The sequence below is a fragment of the Onthophagus taurus genome, chromosome 8, assembly GCF_036711975.1.
Source record: "Onthophagus taurus isolate NC chromosome 8, IU_Otau_3.0, whole genome shotgun sequence".
Lineage (NCBI taxonomy): Eukaryota > Metazoa > Arthropoda > Insecta > Coleoptera > Scarabaeidae > Onthophagus > Onthophagus taurus.
In genome coordinates, this window is record NC_091973.1 from 9,006,548 (window position 1) to 9,029,173 (window position 22,626).

The following is a 22,626-nucleotide window of genomic DNA, read 5'->3' on the forward strand; positions in this document are numbered from 1 at the left end:
CGTTCGATTTCTGAAGACACACAAGTGCAGATGTTAACAGAAGTAGTTAATGCGTGTATGATGTCGCCTGCTGCTATCGCATCAACGTGTGATGTGGGTCCAACAAAAGCGGGGAAATATTTTTAGATTTGTTTCAGTGATGAATGTACTTTCTTTTTGGATGGAAAATTGCATCGGCAAAATGTACGTTACTAGAGTGATTTTAATCCACATGAAAATCGTGAAGTTAACACTCAATTTTCCAAGAAAATAAATGTTTGGACAGGCATATTGGGAAATCACATCGTGGGACCAATATTCCTAACCGAAAATTAGACCGGAATTGTATTTAAGATTATTAGAAGAAAATATTAATCCAAGTCTTTTGCAAACTGTACACCAGAATCCTGACGATTTTGAATTGGCTCCTCCACATTATGCGGCAGTACGAAATTATCTTGATACAAATATTAATGGACGGTGGATCGGTCGACGTGGGCCGATTGACAAGCAAGGGCCAGCAAGATCACCAGATCTGACACCTTTAGATTTCTTTTTATGGTGTTATTTAAAATCCAAGGTATATGAAATTTCGCTGGAGAGTATTGAGGATTTAAAACAAAAAATTATTGACGTCTGCCAAAATATTGATCATCACATGTTAAGCCGTATGAGAGAGGAAACACTACAAAAATGTTTGTTCTTAATAAATAAAAAATTCTTTTATTATTAACAACACTAAGCCAATTTTTCAACTGATACGGCAAAATCTTTAATAAAAAAATTTCATTTCTTATATTGACTTTAATTCTTTTCTTTATAAATATTTTTTGATAAAATATGATTAATTCCGCCACCATTTAACTGGCCGATTGCATTTCGACAGGTAGTCGCCGAAGATACGTTGGTTTTTCCGGCGAAATGCCGGATTTTGTTTAATTTTTATGCGAAAAACTAATAAACCGATATTTGATTGTGAGGTACCGTTGGATTCGTATTGGTTTCATCTTTCGGAAGATACCATAATATACTGGGTGTTCTATTTAAAAAAACAAAGTGGATCCATTTTCCGGAAAAACTAAAAGTGATAGCAAAATTTTCCATAAGAAAATATTTGTGCTGATAAAATATAGAACCTGTCGTTTTTTTGCTCATATTGATATCTCAATCTGTTCGGAAGTTAAAAGGGGGGGGGGGGTTACTTTACGCTAGCACTGTATATATATATATAAGCCAATGCGCGTAATATGTATTGTTCAATATCGTAGCGATGTGGTATTAATTGTAGCGCCTCGGCCACAAACGACCTTGGCTTAATTAAGCGGTATCACGCATTTTCTATTCTAAGTTCAGCCATGGCGTTGCAATATGTGTTACGCAATATTGCATTCTGTATTCTAAGGTAAGCCAAGGTACAGCAATATGTATTATTCAATATTGCCTCGATGTGGTATCAGTCGTAGCGCCTCGGCCGCGAGCGACCTCGGCTTAATTAAGCTAAATCACGGATTCGTCTAATCTAAGGCGCTGCAATATCTGTCATTCAATCGATGTGTCAAGTTATATATTGTGAGTTCTAAGCTAAACCAAGATTGCGTGCGATCGAAGCGATACAATATTTTAACTTTAGTTAACCTATTTAATGAAGCACTCAAATATTGAGTATAATTATTTCCAAGTTTTTGACGTAAAAACATTTCGTAACTTTACAATTTTGTTGTTAATGAGTTAATTTGCATTGAATATTTTCTAATTTATGGTATAAAATGTATTTATTTAATGTTGTGTTTTGCATAAATTAAATTAGTTTTGTAAAAAGCCGGTTTGGAATATAACCGTGACAGATATTTTAAGCTGCTTAAATATGCAATAATGGAATAAAATTAATTAAAATTATTTCCGCCGATGTCATTACCTCTATAATATGGAAGGGCATTTCGGAATAAGAATTGCAGCTAAATACTATTGCGGATGTACGTTTGTGTATGACCAAAATAATTGTGTTTGTTTCCAAAGGCGTGTTTCCGATTATGTCTGTAGGCGTGCAATTACAAATATTGTATGAAATAATCTCGTAATGAGCTTAGAGTAAGATTTATGAAGCAAATTATGAAATTAAATCACCGATTCCATTAAGGTATTATGTCGTTCCGCTTTGTTAAACCTAAACTAAACAGGACCGCCGGAGAATCTCCGTATTCTAACAACAAATCTAGTTGTGTTGTAAGTGGAATGGTGAAAATTTAATTCGCTCATAAAATTTTATTGTTCTGCGTTGAAAAATCGAGGATACCATCGAATTTAATCACGAATTCGTCGAACCGTTAATAATACGCATACTTTATGATAAATTTCAGGCCGAAATATGTCTGCAATAAATGAATAATTGCGTTGGTGATTTATTTTTGAGTGGAATAATTGAATCGCGTAATAAACGTAATTAAATAATAGATAGTATTGTACGGGAATCGGGGCGGAACAATAATATTTTTTGTTTGCATATCAAACAGAAAACGGGACGTCGACAGGGGTGGTCAACAGCATTTTAATGAAAAAGGAACAAGTAAAATTGGATACGTATTGCGTTTCTATATTTATTTTTAGAACTAATTTCCGCATTTGCTTGGTAAATTAATATTATTAGTTAATTCCGCGGTAGCCTACAACGAAGGGGCGCCTGTTATTGATTAGCGCCCGCTGGGTCGTTATGAAGGTTTTAGAGTAATTAACCGAGAGGAACCGAGAGGTATATACATACTTGGCGGAAGGACACAGCGAGCTAGTCTTTTCGTAAAAGACCGAGAGAGATGAATACGACAGTATTCTAGCGGTGTGGATAAACTTGGTGAACAAATCGGAAAACTCTATTTGGACATCATCCGCGTTCAGCTTGCACAGTTTCTTGATCAAATCCCGCGATGTCTTCAGTTCGCCGTATGTAGGTTTGGGCGTAGGCACCGGATCATAAGATAAAGGCGTCCTTCTTTCGATCGGGTCTTGTTCATCCACTTTTTTCGATATCTCATCAATCAACGTTAGCCTCTGCTTTACAATCGTTGCGGCTCCGGAGTCCTTATTGGAAAACGGTTGAAATACGTGCTTTTCCTCACACGATATCTCTTTGTAAATGTTGTTCCGGATGTACATCAGGCACCTGCTGGACGACTTCAACAAGTTCGATTCTGCCGATTTCTAAAACAAAGATGTTACTGTTGTAACTCTCACAAGATAACTACGTGCCCCTCCTTTCTAGCTACTATATCTTGTTACCCCCCGCAATTATCAAACTACGTGCATAGATTTATCACGGTGACGTGATCAGATAATACCCACCGGTTTAAAACTGTAAGGTGTAGACTGTACGATCGAATGCAACTTTGATCTGGTTTCGCACAAACTCAAATCCTTCGTCTTCTCGATAACCAAACTTGTCTCATTCGGTGCTAACAATCTATACGTGGCATCACACTTCCCATGAACATCTTCCTCTTCTTCTTCATGATCCAAATCAAACCTATTCATCGTATTATGAAGCATCGACAATAACCCTTTCTTAAAATTCATCACCCAATTTTTTTCGCCAACCTCGGGACACACCTCGGAAATGATCCCATCGTGAAAAGCAAATCTTATACTAAACTCGCTTAAAGCGTCAACAAAATCGAGGTATTCAGGCTCCGGAATATCGTCTTCGTCGACAACCACTTCGTTTAAAAAAGGTTTATTACTCAGTCTTGCGTCAGTTAATGTTAAAATTCCATCACAATTTGACGTTATATCTATTGATGCTACCGTTTCTATATGTAATGTTGACTCGTTTTTACTCGTACCATCAAATAATGATTTTACATCCACTGTATATTTATAAGAATGTTCTATTCCGATTTTATATTTAAATTTTCCTCCATCTATAATAAAACAAAAAAATATATATTAATTTTTTTTTACTTATAGTAAAACCTTGATTAACACTGGGAAATACAATAATCTAGCGCTGAATAACAACTAAAACTAGAGCTAATACTAGCACTAGAACTAACACTAACATTAGAACTAACACTAGACCTAGAACTAGAAACATTCGGGTTTAGCCGTCTTAAAAGACGTACGGCTAAACCCGAATAATTCTAGTTCTAGGTCGAGTGTTAGTTCTAGTGACAATGTTAGGTAGCGCTAGTAAGCCGCAGATAGCGCTAGATTGTATATTAATATTGAAGTAAAACTAGAACTAACACTAGACCTAGAACTAGAAATATTCGGATTTAGCCGTCTTAAGAGACGTACGGCTAAACCCGAATAATTCTAGTTCTAGGTCGAGTGTTAGTTGTAGTGACAGTGTTAGGTAGCGCTAGTAAACCGGATTAGTGAGAGTGATTTTTTGACAAAGTATTATACCTTTGTGACTTTAACGTGTAGAAAAAGTTGGAAATTTCTTTCGTAAAAAATGGCTAGTAAAAGGTATGTAACATTTTCTATTTTTAAACTAATATTATTTATTATTTTGCGTTGTGTTTATTGCCCTAACAATTCTCATACATTTACATATATCATCTATAATAATAAATACGATAAGTACAAAAAAAAACACTTTTTCCCAAAATTTCCATTATTGGAACTATGGGCTAAATGGGTCCATAAAGATTTTTAATAATTTCAGACTCCTCGTAACTGCAGAACTCATTCAGGTAATAGAAGACGAGGATTGATGTTTTATCACTCCTCCAGATGATGGTGCTGAAGATAACGCCAATGAAGAATTCTGCAACGTCAATAACTGGATGGTCGACAGCTTCAAGCGGAAGCTATGGTGAAAATTACGGACTTTCACAATTGGTGATAGCGACACTTACGAAGAGTCAAATAGTGACAACGAACCTTTGTCAGAAATACAAAAGAAGTTACCGAAAAAAAGAAATTGGCAAAAATTCGATCTTATTTCTGGAGTTCCGACTTTGAGAAACCGATTAATCAGCACTCATTCCTTCTAATCCGGTGGAATACTATTATAGTATTATATCATTTTTGGCAGAAATAGCGACGTTATATGTCCCAATGAGCAGTTTCCAATGAAGAAATAAAGTGTTTTTTGGCTATATTTTTGTATTGTTCCTGGATGTAGAATGTCGTGGGAGCTAGAAACCGAATCTTGCAATATGGCACTAGTGAATTCTATGAGAAGAAATAAATTCGAAATGATAAAAAGATATCTCCACTGTGCAGATAATAATAACCTTCCTCCGGGCGACAAATTTGCAAAACTACTGAAATACTCAGAACTCCAAGAAAGCCTGAGTGTTGATGAAAGTACGGTTCCATACTTGGTAAGCACGGGGAAAACAATTTTTAAAAGGAAATCCGATAAGATACAGTTACAAGATGTGGTGCCTCTGCGAACCTTTTTGGTATTTGATGCAATTTCAACTATACCAAGGAAAAAAACCGACGAGGAAAAATGCAGCTGGTACTTCAGCGGATGAAGAAGAAAATGCAACAACCACAAAAAAGTAAGAAAACCATCTATAAAGGAACCAGCATTTGGTGTAGGAGAGTCTGCTGTACTTGGACTGATAAAAGTCCTACCAAAACTATCAAATAAAATAGAATTGAAAAGTGTCCTGTAATGCCTTCAAAAGTGGTAGAAAAGAAAGACAGAAGTTTCTATGACTATTGTACAGATTTTGCCAATAAACTAACCGTTACAAGCTGGTATGATAATAGAATAGTTTTGATGGTCACTACTTATGATTCTACGCTTCCAGAATGTAGAGTGAAAACGTGGATATCAAAGCAGATACAATACATTTATGGGCATAAGATTTACAGGATTTCCATTAGGTCAAAGAAGTGGCAATTTTTACATTTTGTGTCGTTATTTCAGTGCACAATAGATGGCAACTATATAAAAGAGGAGTTGGGTAAAAAACGGATTGTTTACATTTTCGAAGAATAGGTGTGCAAACTTATTTACAAAAATATGGTACTCCCCCGGCAGGAGGAGGACATGCCACCGCAAGTGCGATTTGAACAAAGCAACCACTGGATTGTCCACTCACAAAAACAAAATCGCTGTGCTTTCTGTAAAAAAAAAACACAAGATAGTCTTGTCAAAAATGCAAAGTCAATCTGTATGAATCCTCTTTTGTTCACTTTCACACAAGATAATGGACAATAAATAATTTCATTACTCAGAATTTAACGTGGTATCCATAAATGCAACAAAAAATGGAGGTTCCTATTTGAAAATGTTAACTTAGGCATGGCATCTCAATTTTGGGATACCCACTAAGATACCATGCCTAACTCGACATTCTAAATAGGAACCCCCATTTTTCGTTGTATTTATCGATTCTACGTAAAAGTCTGAGTATTTTTCATGTAGCATACGCTATGTCGATATTTAGCTATCTTCGAAAAAATGACAGTTAAAAAAATACTACTAATTTTATTTCAGGTAAAAGATATGCGTTTGTGACTTTAACGTGTAGAAAAAGTTGGAAATTTTTTTCGTAAAAAATGGCTAGTAAAGGTAAATGACATTTCCATATATCATCTGTAATAATAAATACGATAAGTACCAAAAAAACACTTTTCCCAAAAGTTCCAATATTGGAACTATGGGCTAAACTGGTCCATAAAGATTTTTAATAATTCTAGACCCATTACAACTGCAGAACTCATTCAAGTAATAGAAGACTCCAGATAATGGTGCTTTTGGCAAAAATGACGACGTTATATGCACAGCAAAAGGGTGAACTTAGTCCGAGTTTCTAATGAAGAAATAAAGTGTTTTTTGGCCAAACTACTATTATATCTGTATATTTTACAAATGCTTAATTCAAAATTTTTGAAATACTCAGAACTCTAAGAAAGCCTGAGTGTTGATGAAAGTACGGTTCCATACTTTGGTAAGCACGGGGAAAAACAATTTTTGAAAGGAAAGCCGATACAATACAGTTACAAGATGTGGAACCTTTTTGGTATTTGACGCAATTTGAACCATACCAAGGAAAAAACCGACGAGAAAAAATGCAGCTGGTACTTCAGCGGATAAAGAAGAAAATGCAAAAACCACAAAAGAAGTAAGAAAACCAACTATAAAGGAACCACCATTTAGTGTAGGAGACAGAAGAAAGACAGAAGTTTCTATGACTATTGTACAGATTTTGCCAATAAACTAACCGTTACAAGCTGGCATGATAATAGAATAGTTTTGATGGTCACTACTTATGATTCTACGCTTCCAGAATGTAGAGTGAAAACGTGGATATCAAAGCAGATACAATAAATTTATGGGCATAAGATTTACAGGATTTCCATTAGGTCAAAGAACTTTCAATTTTTACATTTTGTGTCGCTATTTCAGTGCACAACAGATGGCAACTATATAAAAAAGGAGTTGGGTAAAAAACGGATTGTTTACATTTTCGAAGAATAGGTGTGCAAACTTATTTACAAAAATATGGTATTCCCCCGGCAGGAGGAGGACATGCGAACGCAAGTGCGATTTGAACAAAGCAACCACTGGATTGTCCACGCAGAAAAACAAAATCGCTGTGCTTTCTGTAAAAAAAAACACGAGATAGTCTTGTCAAAAATGCAAAGTCAGTCTATATGAATCCTGTTTTGTTCACATTCACACAAGATAATGGACAATAAATAATTCCATTACTCAGAATTTAACGTGGTATCCATAAATGCAACAAAAAATGGGGATTCCTATTTAAAAATGTTAACTTAGGCATGGCATCTCAATTTTGGGACACCCACTAAGATACCATGCCTAAGTCGACATTCTAACAAAAAATGGGGATTCCTATTTAAAAATGTTAACTTAGGCATGGCATCTCAATTTTGGGACACCCACTAAGATACCATGCCTAAGTCGACATTCTAAATAGGAACCCCCATTTTTTGTTGCATTTATCGATTCTACGTAAAATTCTGAGTATTTTTCATGTAGCATACGCTATATATATCATCATATCAAATAAAATACAATTGAAAAGTGTCCCATAATGCCTTCAAAAGTGGTAGAAAAGACAGACAGAGATTTCTATGACTATTGTACAGATTTTGCCAATAAATTAACCGTTACAAGCTGGCATGATAATAGGAAAGTTCTGATGGTCAGTAATTATGATTCTATGCTTCCAGAATATAGAGTGAAAAGGTGGATATCAAAACAGAAAAAAGGTTGCCAGTTGCATAACCTCATGTAGTAGCTCAATACAATTAATTTATGGGCACAAGATTTACAGGATTTCCATCAGATCAAAGAAGTGATAGTTGGTAATTTTTGCGTTTTGTGTCGTTATTACAGATAGCAACTATATAAAAAAGGACTTGAACAAGCAACCGCTGGATTGTCCACGTAGAAAAACAAAATCTGCTTTCCTATTTAGTAAATGGGGATTCCTATTTAAGAATGTCAACGTAGGCATGGTATCTCAATTTTGGGACACCTGTACATTTAGTAATTTATATTATATATTTATTTATTTTGTAATTTAATCTCAAAAAATGCACGTTAAAAAATATAACATGTCCAAGCCTTTTTTCTGGAAGAATATCGCCCGAATTTTTATTGAATTGATTTCATACTTTATGTCCATAGTGTTTATTAATTATAAAAATAGAGATTAATTTTGATTGAAGTGATTTTTGGTGAAAAATTGTTAGGTAAAGAGTTTTTCAATAATTAAATTAATGTTCAATAAGAACAGTAATTTGAAAGAAGTAATGAATGAGTGGTTAAAAGAGTAAGAAGTTATTGGGATTACAGTAAATCGAAGAAAGTTAAAAGTGCTGATATCGGAAAAATGCGAAAGCCTATCTAGGTGATCAGTTGTTTTTTGTGGTAAAAAGAAACTTCCCCACCTGGCAAGAAGTTGGGGAAGTCCGTCGCGGAAGTTTCGCGATAGATATCCAATCGGGCGAACTATGGTATAGAGTAACAACGTAAAATGAATGTCAAAGTTAAATCGCTGGAGATTTTTAGGGCCATTACTTTCCAACTTATCTCGGCAACTGTAGGTGTTCTATTTGGTTCGTTCTCGTACGGGGATGTATTGATACCGAGCGAAAGATTAGGGTGGCTATTATCGGTGGGTACAGTGTGAGATGGTTGAACGAGAAGGAGATAGAGATAGGTCGCCGGGGACGTAACATCTTTAGCAAATTGGCAACGCGGGAGAAGTTCGCGGTATGTTTAAACGTCGATTAATTAAATTTCGGCCAATTAGGGGCGTCAGCATATTTCATCCGGAGCGTAACTCTAACGAATCGAAGATAGTACAATGAGCAACCGGATTCCGGCTGGAAATTGGCTGGAATCTCGCGCCGGCTCCCCGAATCTAATTAATCTTTTTCAAATGCTGCCCGAACTGGCTTCGGGACGCGAGCCAATCCCTTATGTAATTAGGCCAAACATAAGTCAAACCCTTAAACGCGGCCAACAACCTTTAAACAAAACAGAATTAAATATCCGCCGTGGTTAATTAAATAATCGCCGATTGTTTGGAATTAATATCAAGAGCGACGAGATCAACTTATGTACGCAACGAGGGGGAGACCATTAATAATATAAGAGGCAACCCTAAACTCTTCAAACTTGCCTGGGTATGGCTAAGAAGACGCCTACCGGGTTATAAAGTTAGGGGAATACTCGACTTGAAGTGTTTGTTACAGTTTTAAAACTTGAGTCGCTCCCCGCTTGTACATCAATACCAGGTTGCATCTTGCATGTTAACCCGCTCCCTGATGCCGCCAAAAATTGTTTCAAACTACCTACGCGACCACCACGGCGGTTTAATTAATTAGTTTTTAGTGCCCTCCTCGTAGAACACTCTCCACCTAAAACTTCTTCAACTAACTCATTTACTTGTTATCCCAGATACAAAATATACAAACTGCCAGTCCAACAGTTACCAAATTAAATGTTTTGTATACAGTCTTTTTATGGTTTTTGATACAATTTTAGAAACACAGAAATGATGGAAAAGTCATGTGTTCAGCGGATATTACTAAATTTTTTTTTTCTGACCAAGCGACAATTACATCATTATAATTTCTGAATAGCCTATTTAGTTCTGAACCTTTTTTAAAGCAAGCCTTGTTTACGTCAGTGCAGTTTCAACTAATTGCAATTTATGTTTAACGTGACTACAATATCAGTAGTTGATCAAAAGCGTGTGAATTCAATGGTTGATTCAAGTTGATTCAGTACGAGAAATAAAAACTTTTAATCAATTCTAAGAAACAAAAGGATATATTACATTACATTGCATTGACTATATATCGAGTAGGCGGACCAACCAACCCCAGTAAAAACACCCATTAGAACTTTTATGCTACTACGGGCAAGTCCTAAAATATTCCCGGGTTTAACAGTGGCGATGTTAATAAACACCTTAGCATGTCTCATTCCAGGAGAACTGGTCCACAGTAGGCGAAGTCTCTCTTCAGCCCACAGTCCAATCGTATATTTGGCCATCGCAAATGATGGTCCGGTTTGTGGGACCGGAACCAACTGGAATCAACTCTCGTGCTAGCTCATCTGCCGCTTCATTGCCAGCAATCCCAGAGTGACCCGGGACCCAGATCAGAGAAACTCTGTTATCACAACTCAGTGTGTTTAATGTTCTCTTACAATCATTAACCAGAGCCGACACCGTTTTCACGGCTTGCAGCACCTGGAAAGCGGCTTGACTGTCTGAGAAAATTCGTACTGTCATGTTCTTCACCCCTCTCTCAAGAAGGATTTTAGCACCCGTGTCCATAGCAAATACTTCCGCCTGGAATACAGTACAGTGTGTACCCAGGCTGTAGGCTTGCTTAATTCGAGGTGTCTGGCAGTATACTCCTGCTCCGACCCCTTCCGGCGTTTTAGATCCATCTGTGAACACGCAAATATCTGCCTGACCCAGAGAATTTTCGTTTTCGATCCAGAACTGCCGCGCAGGCAGAGCATTAATCACTGATAGTGATACCGCCAAATCTGACGGCAGTATCAGTGCTTATAATGTCTTCCGCAGCCCATTAGTAGGACATGTCGGAACAGTTTTGAGCATATTGCTTAAATCTGTAAATGGTTGTTCAAACCACTTTCTCTATATGCAAATGCAGAGGAGATAGGCCAAGCAGAACCTCCATTGCTAGAGTTGGCGTTGTGCTTATCGCACTAGAGATTGCCAATCCAGCTACTCGTTGAATTCGTGAAAGTTTACTGATAACTGAAGTCTGTCGGACTTTCCTATACCAGGCTGCTGCTCCGTATGTGATCACAGGTCTAACCACAGTCACATAGAGCCAGTACAGTCTTTCAGGGGTAACACCCCAATTTCAAGAAAGGAATTTCTTCATCTTGGATAGTTGGGCGGATTAGTCCATACAACTTTCGTTTCCTAGTGAAGGGCACAAGAATTGTCTTTTGCGGGTTTACCTCTCAAGTTCTCTCCCTTATACCAAGCGCAAATGGTATCTAGGGTCACCTGGAGGACTTTAGATGTCCTCGGCAAACAGGTTTCATTGACCATAACGATAATGGCAACATAAGGATAACTCTAGTATGCTTTGCATTTAACTGTCAGTTAACATTAATAAATCGTGTTTAACGTTATTTTTATAATAGATACTTACACATATGATGAACAAGTAGATATGATTTTAGTTTATGGACAGTGTCAACGTAATGGTCGCGAAAGCGTTCGAGTCTATAGGAAAAAGTTTCCTAATCGTCGAGTGCCAAATCACCAAACGTTTGAAAATATCGTAAGACGTCTCAGGGAAACAGGTACCTTGAAACCGAAACACAGACCGTGGATGTCAACTTACAAGGCGAACTGTAGAGTTGGAAGAAAGGGTTCTTGAAAAAGTGACAGAAGGCCCTAAAATTAGCACGAGGCGCATAGGAAATCAACTAGAGTCTCTAAAGAAGTTGTCCATAGGGTAATAAAAGAACAATTATTACATCCATACCTTCTTTAAAAAGTGTAAGAGCTTTTACCTGTGGATCACGAAATGCGTTTGACTTTCTGCCAACTCACGAAAGAATCCACGACCCACATTTTAGTAAAACGATTTTATTCGCAACGTTTAGATCTGGTATCACTAACATAGGTAACAAAATCCGCATATGACAACAGCAATCCATCATCAGCATCAATTCAAAGTCAATGTTTGGGCTCAAATTGTTGCCGATAACATCATTGGACCGGTAATAATACCACATCGGTTAAAATTTAAATTTATTAAGACATATCTGGTTCGGCAATATTTAAACCAATGGAATGGGAGCTCGTCATTGCAGTTTTTTCCTGCAATTTCCGCACCATCGTAATCCAGGTGGGTTACCACATTTTTAGTATAATTTTAAGAAAATTGTAGATTTACATTTTTTTAAATTTTCAAATAATAACCGCTAATGCGCTATTGCGGTTCTTCTTAAAACAAGATGTCGACGTCTCATTAAGTTTAAGTTTGTAAGTTTTTCAATTTTTTCTATTTTTCGGCCTTATACTTCTAAATTTAGTAATTTATCTTCATTATAAATGGTAATTGTTCTCATAATTCAAATAATTTCAATTGTTTTTGGCCTTAAAATATTTAATACGTAATACCGCTTTGTAACCTCAAAATTTAACCTCAACTTCGTAACGTGCTTTTGAAGAAATGTTTTTTTCAGGTAATTAATCTAAGTACATATTATAATAGTTATTTCTGAGATTCACTTTTTGTTGTTGACAGATAATTCAATATTTTTTGCATCAATTCTCATTTTTACCATGTGGTCCAATTAATTGACGGTAATGTTACAGCAAGGTTATTTTTTCATCATATCTAACTGATTTCCAAGTCGAAACACGTGTAACACATAAAAATAATAAATTTTCATACGATACATCTTTTAAAGCCAAAAACTTGGTTTTTGTTTTCCTTCTCTTCCAATTGATATCTAAGCGATGAATCTGAAGAAAGAACTAGCAACCTCTACAGTATTCTGGTCGATGGATTGGAATAAATAAAATGGCCAGCAAGATCAGACCTTACACTGTGTGATTATTTTCTCAGGAGGGCATTGAAGTCAAAAGTCTATGCCTCTACATTAATTGATAGTAAACGAAGAAAAATTTTGCTAGCATTTAATTCCTTAAATAATCGCGAAACATTAGACAAAGTGCAAATTAACTTTTTACAACGAGTAAATTAATGTCTTTTGAAAAATGGTGGTCATTCCGAACAATTTTTATAAATATTTCCTACTTGTTGTGTTTGTTACCTTTTGTTTTTTAGAACTGATTAAAAATTTTTCGTTCTCGTACTGAATCAACTAAATACGACTACGTTTATTCCTAACACTGTATGCTTTCAGGACCATTCTCACTCTTTTGATCAATTAATGATATTGTATTCACGTTAAACATAAATTGTAATTACTTGAAATCAGTGCTAACTACGATGAGGTTTTGTAATTAAAATGACGTAAACAAGGCTTGCAGATATTTAAAAATACCTTTTTCTGGTTTAAGCACTTACGTAATACAATTCTTATGAGTAGACATCGGATTATATACACTTGCATATCGGCATATGCAAACGCATATAACTCCATATTTATAGCGATATTGCATAAATAGTATTTCCTTGTCGGTCGTGCTTATTTCGGTAACGAAACCTGTAGGATTAGAAGCGTTCATCGAAGATACATCGATGAGTGCGATCACGGTCGACAATGAGAGAGACGGGAACAGAGATAAGACAATGCGATTTTTACAATTTGTGCCATGCGTATTCAGTTAACCCCTATATTTGTGCCACCGGTGAAAAAGAATTCCCAGACTTTAATGGAAACTTTTATCAAAGGTTACCCAGGTCAATTTACATGTAATGGTGCTGTGATTTTCTGCAAAGTTTGCAATAAGCGAATACCTTCTTCGAAAAAATATCAGATTGATCAACATGCAACAGCAAGAAATAATCTTTCAACAAGTCAACAACAACTAGTGACTCTAATTATGCCTTCTACTTCGGATTCCTCAAAACAAAAAGGAATTTAGTAAAGATTTATGTGAGTTTTTTATTGGTTGCAATATTCCATTTCATCAACTAAATAATCCTGTATGCCAGAGATTCCTTAAGAAGTACTATACAAGTCCGATAGTCTCTGAAGAATCTACAATTCGAAAAAACTACCTGTCAGTAATCTATGAAGATGTGTTAAATGAAATCCGTGCCGATCTTGCAAACAATTTGCTAATGAAACGACAGATTCATGTGTACGGTATATAGCAAATTTTATTATAGGGAATCTATCCAAGGAGCCGTCCACTCCCCACTTGGTTGCCTGTAGGACCCTAGAGAAAACAAACCATTCAACTATTGCTCGATTCATAAATGATTCCATTAAATCATTGTTCCCCGATGCTTCAATTAATGAAAAAAAATGTGTTCTTGTTTCTGACGCTGCTCCATATATGGTAAAAGCTGGACAATCTCTACAAGTGTTTTACCCAAAGTTAATACATGTCACCTGTTTAGCACAGCGATTCCACCGATTTGCAGAAGAAGTTAGGAAAGAGTTTCCGAATGTTAATAAATTGATTTCATCGACAAAGAAAGTGTTTTTAAAAGCACCATTGCGTATACAAGCTTACAAAGAGCAACTGCCAAATCAACCCGAACCTGTAATAACGGGATGGGGTACTTGGTTGAAGGCTGTATTATTTTATGCAGAGAATTTTGAGGCTATAAAGCAGGTAGTTGGTCAATTTGCTTGTTCAGAGTCCACAGCAATTTATTCAAGTCAGTTAGGATTTGAAGACGCTTCCATCAAACAAAATATAGCTCTAATTACAACACATTTCAGCAACATACCCGACGCCATAGAAAAATTGGAAACTCGAAACCTTCCTCTGTTCAAGTCTATAGAAATATTAGGCAAAATTGTCAAACAGATAAATGCCCTTCCTATATCACTATCGGAAAATGTGCGTGGTAAATTAAATGCTGTATTACATTAAACTCAGGCATCGAAGAAATCAAGAAAATTAATGCATTTATAAACGGCATGGGTCAAAGCCTGTCAAAGAGATAACTGCAGAGATGATGCCATATTTTAAATTCTGTCGGCTTACAAATTAATATTAGGGGACAAACATATATATACTATCTCCTATATCGCTGACTCCCTATTTAAGCAATGAGAGGATAGCGTTTCCATGAAAGGCAGACGGAATGATATATTGTCTGTCTTTGTCATGCCCCCATGTCGCGAAAGCGCTTGCTCGAATCGTAAATTTTAAAGAGTTTGAAGTGTTTCGCGCGTATTTTATGCAGCTTTAAAATGCAATTATTATATGGTTTATATAGATGGTTTACTTTAACTATAAATTATCATTGATGCATCAAATAAATTAGAATATATGTACTTTTGTGTGAAATTGAGGTTGAATATTGCTTTAAATATCAACTTTATGTAGGTTGTTCATTAAACATTATATTTTTTAAAATTAAATTAATACATACATAGTAATTATTAAAAATGCGTACTAAAATATAGTTATTAATTTTTAACATAATTTGTGAGCTCACGCTATTTAATGAAGTTGTTTCATTAATCAAAGATATAAAATATGTACTTAGGTACTTACTATTTAATGTACATAATATTCTATTAGAAAATTTTCATCGATGTAATTAATTAAATTTTTAAGAAAAATGTTTCAAGAAAAGGAGGACTTTGAATTCTTTTTTATTACACTGAGATCTTTCCTTCTACCTGGTCAACCAATTTTTAGGCCCCAAAAATATCTCCACTACTCTTATTCTTTTTTATTTTACTTTTAACAAATTTTCTTCACTTTCTTAACAAATAATAATTACATTTTAAATTGCTTAGTCCTAAAATATGTTAATAATTATGTTATTATACACATGAAACCTATGTTGTACCTTATGTTTATGTCAAACATTTATTTGGTGATTTATAAACATCAAGGTCATCAGCTGCTATTAATTTTTAATTCACCGTCCAATAAGATAAAAGCGTACTCACCACGTGCTCACGCATGCCTCTTGAGTAGAACGGGGCATGACAGAGACAGATATATATATATATATCTGCACTCTAGTCTTTACACTCTTTTGCTGCCTTAGTCAGCGATATTGGAGATAGTATATATATGGGGACAAACAAGTTTGCTCTAGAGAACTTACAAAAATACGTGGAGTGTATTGTAGCAAAAATTACACATTACTCTAACTTTAATTGCTACTGATTTCTTGAAATAAATGCAAACAAAAAAGGTAATAATAATTTGGTAATAACTTATACCAATCCTTATACAATTACTATAACTTATCATTATTATTCTTTTAACCAGCCTCTCCCTGTCTCCCTCCGTCTCCTCGCTGCCCTTTCTAAACCCTCTAACTCACAAAAAAAAGTATAATTGGCATTTTTATGGTGCATATTTTGTGCATATTTAACCCTTTTTTAATGCATAATTGCATGCATATTTCGTCATATTATTAGTGCATATAATCCGATGTCTACTTATGAGAGACAAAAAAGTTTCAGAACTAAATGGGCTATTCAGAAATTTCAAAGAAATACATTTCTGTATTTCTAAAATTGTATCAAAAACCATAAAAAGACGTTCATCGAACCTAGGAACTCACTTCTGAAAAATGGTTTCAATTGATTTACTATTTTGGATACAGATAACTTAAATCGATCTATTTTGAGGCAAGGGCCACAAATTGGTGTTCCGTTGTACACATATTTCGGAGACACTCTGTGTATTTTTTGATTCTTTTTTTAATTATAAAAATATGTTGTCTACTAACAAAATGTTATGGGAAAAGCATTAAAAAAAGTCAGTAACATTATATTTAAAACGTAACACGATTCGTGGATTTATCAAAAATATTTCGCGATGTAAAGCTTGTCACATTTTTAACTGTATTTTCACCTACACGGGTTTATAATAAATTCAACACGTTAAATTTAGAATTAATGCATAAACCGAAGCTTTAGGTAATCGATGTATAATTAGTGAGGAATAAAGTTACAATTTCGGATTTGGTTGATGGGTATACGATTTCTATTCCGATTTTGATTTTGATTTCAGTTTAAAATTCGATTTCGATTTCATTTTGATTTCGATTCGGTTACGTAGGTATAGAGTCTAGTTTGTAGATTGAGCAATTAAATGAAAAAGCCGCGTCGAATTACAAGGGTCATTAAGCGGGGAGGCAAAACGGACTTCTAAAAGTTGTCGAGGTCATTAGAATTTATTAGGCACCTCAACAGGTTCATGTTTAACATATATAGGTATAACCCGTCGGCAGTACAGCAAAAGTAATAAGTAAAACGAGGAGCTCCCCGCACCCCCACAGCTTGATTTAGTGGGACTATAAAATCTAATGGGACAATTTCGGGCACAAAGAAAAGATCCCTGGGCCAATTTGCCGCAATTGTAGAGCGCTAAAAAATTACCTTTGCACGTCGGCCTTCCACAGATATTCGGGTCCTTGAGTGGATCTGAAAAAGAAAATGTCGCTTTTAGAGTTTTCTCTAAGGAGATATTCGTTTTTATTCTTTCTTTTTTTCTCTCTCTTTCGTTTTATTTTTTCCTATTCTTTTCAGTTTTGACTATTTAACCGATTCGATTTCGTGCGGAATATTTTGACGGGATGTCAATAAATATATCCAAACAGTATTGTTGAGCATTCGCTGGTCGGAACCGTTGAAACACAACGTATCGCGCTACATCCGATTCATAATAGTCCTGACAAATCGACATTGACATCAACAATATCACATATATTTTATTTAATTTTAAAAAAGAAACATGTTAGGCTCGACCGACTTTCTCGAAAAGGGTGGGACTCGAGATTTTGCTTTCCCAATAACCACGCCACGTAGAAAAAGGCCTAAAAGGAATTAAAAAGCAATTTTCTCTTTTTCCTCGGCGCACAATGGCGCCGTAGAACGTTTGCATTTTGTCGGGCGTTATTCCGAATAAATGCGCGGTTATATATAAAAAGGTAACAAATGCCCGCTATACGTGACTCCAGCAAGAAAGGAACGCTCGACGTCGCGCCCCCACGTCTTTCTACGTCTTACATTGCTCCTTAGCGTTTCGTGGATAATGACTCGTGTAATTGCGTCGTGTTTTACCACCCCCAGAAATTTACTTTAAACTTCTGCTATTAACGTTACATAAACAATTTACCATGACCGAATCTTCTATATTACAACCTATTTTTCATCAATAATTGAATTACACAGTAAAATTAAAATTTTAAACCAATTTAACTCTTTGAAGTTTTATCAAAATTACTGGCTAAATTTTCAATGAAATCTAAAAGAATTTTAATAACACTATTTTTTGATTATATTAATTCTTAATCAAAACTAATATGTATAACATCTCGGTTGAAAGGAACCTTAACTTAATCAAGCAAAATCATATCGACTCATGCAATGAAAACTGTTGTAACTCATTTTTAACAGAGTTGAGAAAAACGCTGTTAAATATCTAGTGATTTAGAAAATATTGTATATTAGTTTTTATGAAAATACAAAGAGTATAAATTGCACATTGTCGTTGTTTTGAATACATGCTGTCACCTTCGTTTTGGGTATGTCCTTTTTCTAAAAATCGGTACGTTATCTCAATTTCAAGAACGTTAGCAGCATAAGCAAACATAGAGAAAATAAAGTGTAACAAACAGCTACTTGTTTCATTTGGGCCTCATTTTGCAACCTCTTCGTACCAAACACAGTATCCGTGATTACTGCCCATGTCACAAATTGTAAAATTTGATATGGCAATTTTGCTTTTGTATAAAATGTACTAACTTCTGACTGAGCGGTCACCAATACCTTTTGAAGGTCCACAACTGCCAAGTTTTTGTCTTTATCTTTTAAAGACCTAGCTGTAATTTTACTACTCAAGTGCATATCGTATTTTTCTTGCATTTTGGATTTTGCGTCTTTATCTGCATCTTTCTTGGGCTTAAAAAAATCTATATTAAATTCGGAATTCAAAGTCCCTGGGTAGCTATGTTTGCTACAGGTACTGAATTCTTTTTAACATATTCATTATACATGCGATACATTTTTGAGATATTTAGATTGTTTTCCAAATACATTTTGCTTGAATTATTCCTAATGTAATGAGATAGAATAAAGGGAAAAAGGTTAACGGGTCTTCTCACGCTGTATTTAATACCATCTTCTTCTACAGTTCCACTTTCTCTGATTTTCTTCAAAGCAGTTGTGACCGATATTCCTAGCGTATTGCAAAACATTGTTTTGCGAATTTTGAACCCGTGAACCCGTGAAAAATTACGCCATGAATCGTTTTTGTTTATAACTTGTTTTTTTTTCAAGCTGTTTTTTTACCAAGAGCAATTGCTCTTTGGCAAAAATGCTCGAACTGGTCAATTTTAGATTTTGATTTGTGATTTTTTTATTTATGGTGCAACCAAATATCATTTTCGATTTATGCGGAAGTGATGGTAACTTTTTTATATCAAATACAACAGCCTGCATATTTTCATGGATTTGGATAGAGAATTAGATCATTAGCGCATTCAAAAAATAAAGTCACAATTATTCGACCAATTTCATTAAAAAAATAATCCTTTAAGCGATAAAGAAATCACTAAAGGTAGAATATAAAACTTTTACGTTTTCAAAGATGAAACGTTATCCTCAAACCTGATTATCAGAGTATCTAATAGTTTTATAGAACGAACATTAAGTTAATTAACCTCATCTATAACCAAATATATCTCAGTTGGAATTATGTTGAAGCTAGGATGTGGAAATTTCCAAAACATCGAAATTGATAATTTTCGTTAGTAACCGTGTTGGAGCAAAAAATGTTGTACATAAATTGTTTATAATAATGCAAGAATGCACAATCCATAACCAGATATAGCTCAGTTTTGACTATATTCTAACTAGGATCTGGAAATCCACAACACATCAAAATTGATGGTTTTCGTGACTAAAATCAGTCATAACTCAATAACTAATGGGGTTAGAACAAAAGATTTTGTACATAAATTGTTTATAATGATGCATGAATACACAAACCATAACGAGACATACCTTATGATTATATTCTAGCTAGGATCTGGATATCCACAACGTATTAAAATTGATGGTTTTCATGACTAAAAAACTAAAGGTGTTGGAGCAAAAAACGTTGAACATAAATTGTTTATAATGATGTAAGAATATACAATCCATAACCAAATATAGCTCAGTTATGATTGTATTTTAGCCAGAACCTGGAAATCCACAACATATCAAAATTGACGGTTTTCGTTGCAAAAGTCGACCATAACTCAATAACTAAAGGCGTTGGAGCAAGACATGTTGTACATAAATTGTTTACAATAATGCAAGAATACACAATCCATAACCAAATATAGTTCAGTATAGTATTCTAGTTAGAACCTGGAAATCCACAACATATCAAAATTGATAGTTTTTGTGCCTAAAGTCGATCATAACTCAATAACTAAAGGTGTTGGAGCAAAAAATGTTGTACATAAATTGTTTATAATGATGCAAGAATACACAATCCATAACCAGATATAGCTCAGTTATGATTGTATTCTAGTTAGAACCTGGAAATCTACAACATATCAAAATTGACGGTTTTCGTTACAAAAGTCGATCATAACTCAAAAACTGAAGGTGTTGGAGCAAAAAATGTTGTACATAAATTGTTTATAATGATGCAAGAATACACAATCCATAACCAGATATAGCTCAGTTATGATTATATTCTAGTTAGAACCTGGAAATCCGCAACATATCAAAATTGATGGTTTTCGTTACAAAAGTCGACCATAACTCAATAACTAAAGGTGTTGGAGCAAAAAATGTTGAACATAAATTGTTTATAATGATTTAAGAATACACAATCCATAACCAAATATAGCTCAGTTATGATTGTATTCTAGCTGGAACCTGGAAATCCACAACATATCAAAATTGACGGTTTTCGTTACAAAAGTCGATGATAACTCAATAACTAAAGGTGTTGGACCCCCCCTACCATCAGGTTTATTATTATTATTGTTAGCTTAATTACCAAAAATACAAAAATTAAATAAAACCGATGAAAATAAATAATAACTAACGTGGAAAATAAACTCAACTACTTCATGACATTTACGAAGTCGAACAATTATTTACTTCTGGACATTCTTCAAGATTGGAGAAGGAATTAAACGAATCTCGTTGCGTATTCGCTCTTTTAGGTCATTTAAATTATTCGGCCTGTTAAAATAAACTTTGGATATTAAATAGCCCCACAAGAAAAAGTCTAATAGGGTTATATCGGGTGATCTTAGACGGCCTTATACTTCCCCTACTTCCGATTTATCTGTTAGTGAAAGTCGCATTTAAAAATCGTCGAACATTGAGTGCATAGTGTGGAGGCGCACCATCTTGCTGGAACCACATTGATTGGAAAAGATGGCAACTACAGCAGGATTCAATTCTAACTGAAGAAACTTAAATTAAATAAGGTCCCAGAATTCGGGTACCAAGAATTCCCACCCACACATTAACTTACAGTGGATGCTGAGTATATTTTTCCAGCATCCAATGTGGATTTTCTGTCTCCTAGTACTAACAATTTTGCCTATTAACAGACCCATTAAGGATGAACGTCGCCTCGTCAGAAAAATTGATATTTTCAATGAAATTAACAGTATCGTCCCGTGTTCTAATTATTTCCTCGCAGAATTGAACACTTTGGTCAACGTCGTCTTCTAGTAATTCCTGCACCAAGTGTGGTTTGTAACATCAATGTCTCGTGATATTTGTCTCTGAGTGATCTTATCTGGGTGCCCTTTTGGTAAATCCCTGACGTGGCCAAACTCTCTAAATTTCTTTTTAATGTTACTCACAGTAGATTGGGCAATTGGCGGATGATTGGGATATCTTGCATTAAATAAATTAACAAGTTCTTCATGTTTACGAGTTCGATCTCCGAAACCAATCATCATAATTATCAGTTTGATGGGTAATATCGATAAGAAACAATTACAATAGTATTGATAGATTGTATGTTTACTATGATTTTTCAATTGTCTTGTACTTACATTCATTATTATTTTATGCCAACATTTTTGTAAAATCCTTGGTTCTTATTTCTCCCTTGCTACCACCACTAGTTTCCACAGCAAATTTAAGTGATACTTTTTTATATATATTTTTTGTTTTGCCGTTTTCATACCAGGAGAAAACCAATTTTTTACCAATTTTACCAATTTTTCTGCACAGACCTTTAACGCACTTTAAACTTTTGAAACTAGCCATCGCTAACATTCTAGTTAAAACACTCTGTATAATAGTTATTTAAAAATGTATGACTTTTTGTTTCATTAAGCTCCCATTAATATGCACATGTCTTATACAACGCTTTCTCCATTTCTGAATATTTTGCTTTTTTCAATGAGCCTTTTCTACTTGGCTCTAATGGTTGACCTAACTGCTAATATATTTGATTTGTTTTTGAACAAACGGTTCATTTTGCTATGCCGTACTTACTCCTTTCTCATGCTCTTCAATTATCTTAGATTTTTTGTAGAAAGGTAAACATTTACTTTTAA

General features: G+C 34.8%; 1 protein-coding gene across 1 annotated transcript in view; it reads right to left on the reverse strand.

Annotated features, from left to right (window-relative positions):
* The window catches only part of LOC111413892 (Apolipoprotein lipid transfer particle), a 108,812-nt gene that overhangs the window by 84,743 nt on the left and 1,443 nt on the right, over positions 1–22,626 (reverse strand). The window contains exons 2-4 of the mRNA XM_023045024.2: positions 17,477–17,521; positions 3,313–3,887; positions 2,738–3,171 (exon numbers count right to left, since the gene is read on the reverse strand). Coding sequence (XP_022900792.2) covers positions 2,738–3,171; positions 3,313–3,887; positions 17,477–17,521 — 1,054 coding nt within the window. The remainder of the gene's footprint in view (positions 1–2,737; positions 3,172–3,312; positions 3,888–17,476; positions 17,522–22,626) is intronic.